Source organism: Arachis duranensis, chromosome 7, assembly GCF_000817695.3.
Source record: "Arachis duranensis cultivar V14167 chromosome 7, aradu.V14167.gnm2.J7QH, whole genome shotgun sequence".
Taxonomy (NCBI): domain Eukaryota; kingdom Viridiplantae; phylum Streptophyta; class Magnoliopsida; order Fabales; family Fabaceae; genus Arachis; species Arachis duranensis.
Genome location: NC_029778.3, coordinates 15,147,885 through 15,152,622, shown reverse-complemented (window position 1 = coordinate 15,152,622; position 4,738 = coordinate 15,147,885). Strand labels below are relative to the sequence as shown.

The 4,738-nt window shown below is 34.5% G+C and overlaps 1 protein-coding gene across 1 annotated transcript; it reads right to left on the bottom strand.

Moving 5' to 3' along the window:
• Nucleotides 1-727: 727 nt before the first annotated feature.
• On the bottom strand, nt 728-4,354 carry LOC107457972 (protein REVEILLE 1). The gene is made up of 6 exons (XM_016076174.3): nt 3,873-4,354; nt 3,094-3,228; nt 2,874-2,985; nt 2,525-2,586; nt 1,868-2,278; nt 728-1,726 (listed from the first exon to the last, which is right to left on the bottom strand). The coding sequence occupies exons 1-6, from the start codon at nt 3,882-3,884 to the stop codon at nt 1,172-1,174; spliced, it is 1,287 nt and encodes a 428-aa protein (XP_015931660.1). The 5' UTR covers nt 3,885-4,354; the 3' UTR covers nt 728-1,171.
• Nucleotides 4,355-4,738: the final 384 nt, after the last annotated feature.

The window sequence follows — 4,738 nt, the reverse complement described above, 5'->3', positions numbered from 1 at the left end:
ATGAAACCGTTAAATGATTTAACATGTTTGATTAAATTGTTATTTAATAGCTCTTAACTATTAACTTTATATAAAAATAATTGTATATAAGTGTTTACTTTATTTTTTGTATTTTAATATGTTTCTTTATACAAGTGATGTTAATTTTTTATGTATATATATAAGATGATTGTATACTAAAATTTCTTTAACTAAGTTGAATTAGTCTAATAGTTAGTTTACTAATTTATTTAAGCAAGTGTCTAATTTATTTAAGCAAGTGTCGACACATTAATCTTTAACGGGCCAAGGATAATGTGAAAAACCAAAAAACTAAAAAATCTTTTTTAAAAAAATATGGTGCGTTAGGCAATTCTAAATCTAATCTGCTATAATTCTCATATATCTATTATTAGGTATAATGCTTTATTTGAAGCTAGCCATATAAAAGCTTTAATCCTTTGTGCAACCCTAACTTTCCAAATCTGTTAAATAGACTCAATACATTGCATTATGAATTATGATTTAGATTTACTTGATTTGGAGAATAGACCATATTTGCTATCAGAAACAAAACCCCTAAAGAAAGAAACACAACAAGACATAAGTGGCCCAATAGCCAATACCGTCTGTTACGATGTCTTCTATCTTTTCTATCATTGCTAAATAAAAGAAAATTTAGCATGCACAGTGTGGATCTACTTGCCTCAAAAATCCTTAAAAATTGAAAAGTGCCCGTGGGAAGTGATTCCATCAAAGATATATCTTATTCAATATGATAACATTTGGACAAGCACAGTAATGATTATTGCACAAGTATATAGATGTAACTTACACTTTTGACGTTTAGTAAGAACAAAATGCTGAAAACCAAAAAAGCTCTACATATACATAATTCACAGGTGAAGGTGAGAAAGAATTTGGAGGAAACACAAACATAAAAAATAAAGGGGAAAAAAAACTAAAGAGGTCATGAAGTTATATATATATAGTGCAAAGAAGCTTGGTTTGTGGATTTGAACAGCTGGAGATTTTGCAATGTCAAAATTTTCAGTTCCCTTTGTTCCCTCTTCCTCATTGGACCAAGTCACCCAGCAACAAACAACAGAAAACAGGGCAAACAGTTATAGTACATATCTGAAAAATAAAGGGGGTAACTCCTTCGAAGAAAGAACCAATTTGAAAAGGAACCTTATAAGGAAAGCTTGATCCTTTGTTCTTCCGTCTTCTCACATGTCATTGTTGAATAGTAATGGTTCTTTTCTCTTTCTGCCATACACCTTTTATATGGCACAAACCCTTTGCCAAAAGTTCTAGGCCTCACCCTTATGCGACTCATGCCTTGCTCCTTACTTTTTGCAGTGTTCTCTTCATCACTAACTGAACTAGTGTTCGAACCGCTCCATGACGGTTCCTTTTGAACTTCTTTGGTTTCGAATTCCCCAAGATCCGAATCCCGATTCTTCTCCTCAGGCTGCTTGTGCAGTGGTATGAATGGTCTGTTGTGTGAAAGAATCCACCAAGGTGCAACAACAGTTGCAGGATCTTTTGTAGCATCTGAATTTCTGCTCTGAAGTTGCATAAGATGCATAGTATTGATAGGTACAGGTTTGGATACCTCATTGATTGGAGTACAGGTATCTGTTAACAACAGGGTTGTTCCGAAAAGTTTTAGAGTGCGGCTGGATGATTCTTCAGCCACATCATCTTTGGTAGAAACACTTTCATTGTGGGAAAGCTCAAGTTTCTGAACATTAAGATCAAACACAAGATTAGAACTCCATTCATCAATGCATCATATTTCTCAACAATCCTATGTCTAGTGATGACAGATATTTCTTGTTCTGATATATCGTAATGAATGAAATTGATATGGATTAGGAATTACCACAAGAGGGTGCTCATGTTGAGCAGAATTGGCATTTAGTCCAACTAGAGGTGTGGACCTATCTTCCTCAAATGATGATTTGGGCTCAGCAAGTGCAGAATTACTGGTATTACCGCCACTCATGGATGACACTGGGGATAAACTTCCAGCCAGTGTATCTGAATCCGAGGAACCAAGGGTGTCCGAAACAATTGCAGATAGTACTGACTTGGGAGATTTGTTTTCTTGATCCACATCTGCTGACTTAGGAGAGTTAGACCTCACTGAATGTTCCAGGTTAGAAATTTCCCTCTTGGGGATCTCTACTAGCTTCCGAGGGTAGGGATGCATCGGCTTTCGCTTTGGTCGAGGAGGTGGAATCTCAATTGGCTCCACCAGGCTTGTAGGGTTCCCACTCGAGTCTCGGACAACCTGCCATTTAAGTTTCAAAGGAGGAGTCAGAATGATTTCAACATGGAATCTTCAACCTTCCTCAAGGAAGCTAGTACTTTGCATCTCCTAAGGTTTATAAATTCATATATAGCTTAGGGTAGAGAAATGGAGGAGGAACTCACCTTGCATTATACAAAGCAAAGTGAGTACACCTATCATTACCCCTTATGGCATACAAAAATTTATGGCAGATAATGGATAGTGGAATTGAATTGAGCTGTAAACCTTAGAAAAAAACTTCTGAGCATGACTTCGAATCTGAACAGCAGTCTTTGTGCCAACATGTTCTGTGGTGAAAAATAAGGCATCCAAAATCTCAGAACCAGCACATCTTTTTATTTACTCTCTCAGTTTCTTTTACTTGAATCTTCATCACATACTTGCTTAAGATACAGAGCAATAAAAGAGCCATGTTTCGCTAAATCCATTCAACTATATGAATCAGACAACACTATAGCTGACTCTACCTAGCAACACAAGGCTCGAATATCACTTTATATCATAATTAGACAAGTATGCGATGAAAATTCCACGACCTGCTTCACTAAGTTGTGGAAGTTTTAATTGGTTATACCTTCGATTCGACGCCAAGCTCGGCCATACAGCTTCAAAGCTTCAAGGAACTTCTTATGTTCATCATCTGTCCAACGCTCTCGCTGCTTTGTAATTGTATATGGTTTCCTCACCTGTTGAAGTAGATAGATACAAAATTGATCAAACCGAAGGCATAGTGTCAAGTATATGTGAAAATCAAAGTGTTGAAAATGAAACAAACTTCAGAATTTAGAGCAAACCTTGGGGGAATAGTCATTTCCGCAGGAAAATTGATCATTCAATTGAACATGTGGAACTGAGTATGCTCGAGAAACAAAAGATACTTCATTTCCTACTGTGAGACCACCCTGTAATCTAGCAACTCCACTTTGATCCTACATCAAATCCAGATAGCAAATAAATATGATGAGAAATTGGCCAATTTTTTAAAATTTCTTATAAAAGAAAAGTCAACTAGACTAAAAAGCACAAGTGTTTGATCTTAGGCTCTTAGCTCTTTAAAAAGAGTCCTTTAATGCTTTAACAACTCCTTTAAGAACTACTTTTTGTAAGTTATAAAGCAAAGCTACAAAATATTTCTTAAAAAAGTTATTGTATGATGATACCTAAATTGTTAATTTCATTTATCCACATATAATTCATCTTCCGAGTGAACAATTAAGATCACAGAAAGCAAATATTATCAACTAGTCAATTAATAATTGTTAAGTTCAATTCCTCAATTGAAATGAACCCAAAGCTTTAGAGAGAGAGAGACCACAAGAAAAATAATTATACCATTGATGAAACATGATATCATTTATAAGACCTTTCAAAATTGTTAACAGAAGCATTAAAAAAATGAACTTTTTAGGTGTCTTAACTCTTAAACAGAAAATTAATGTAAAATAGTACCAAAAAATAAATACAAATCTCAATATCAATTCCTTCAAAAAGAAATTACAGACAAATCAAATTCTTGGGAGAATAAAAAAAGAAATGAAAAGAAACGAAAGGAGGTAAGTCATATTTTACATACTTGAACAGCCATGGAAGCAGAACCAAGTGATTAAGATCTCCTCAACAGAACCAAACTTTTCTCAAACTAGTTCTTCCTTTCACAACTTCTTTAATAGTTGAACACTTCACAAATAAATCACCAAAAGGAGAAAGAGAAACACAACCTTTCACCCTTCTGGACTAGAATCTACAAATTCTCTACAGAATTCAACTTTTTTGCTCATCAAAATCACCAAAAACATCATACAAATAACACTGATATTCTATTCTTCCGTACACACAATCATAATTTTTTCTTTTCCCTTTTTCAGCTCAGAATTACAGAGATTCAGCTGTGAGACACCGTGATCATGCACCACAACCACCTTTTCCACCCAGAAATCCGATCGGGAACAAAGTGATGGCGAAAACTGGAAACAGAAAGAGCGAGAAGAACAAAAATTGAAGAAGAAGAAGAAGAAAGTGAAGGTGGAGAAGGAGGAGAAGAGAGAGGTAGATATAAAAGAGAAGAGTGGGAAAGAGACTAAAAAGGAAGAAAAGGAGCAACGAGGTGCTGCCACCTCACAGGTTCAATTTTTGTTTTCTCCTCCAAAAATTAAATAAATAATTCTTTTTTCCTTTTTTCTGATTGAAATATTATTAATCTTTTCGAAATCTCGAGAAGTGGATGGCATCTTGTGGTTCACGTTGAAAGAGGTCCAATATACGTGGCGTTTGGCTGCAGCTTATGTTTGATGTTTCTCGCTTTTTCTATTTTTCCTAAATATATTAATTAGAAATTTAAATTTCATATTTTTTATAAAATAATTTTTCAATTAATAAATTTAACATGTATTTTTTTGTTTTTGCAGTATTCTTAATTCGATTTAGCAAAAACTAATTCGT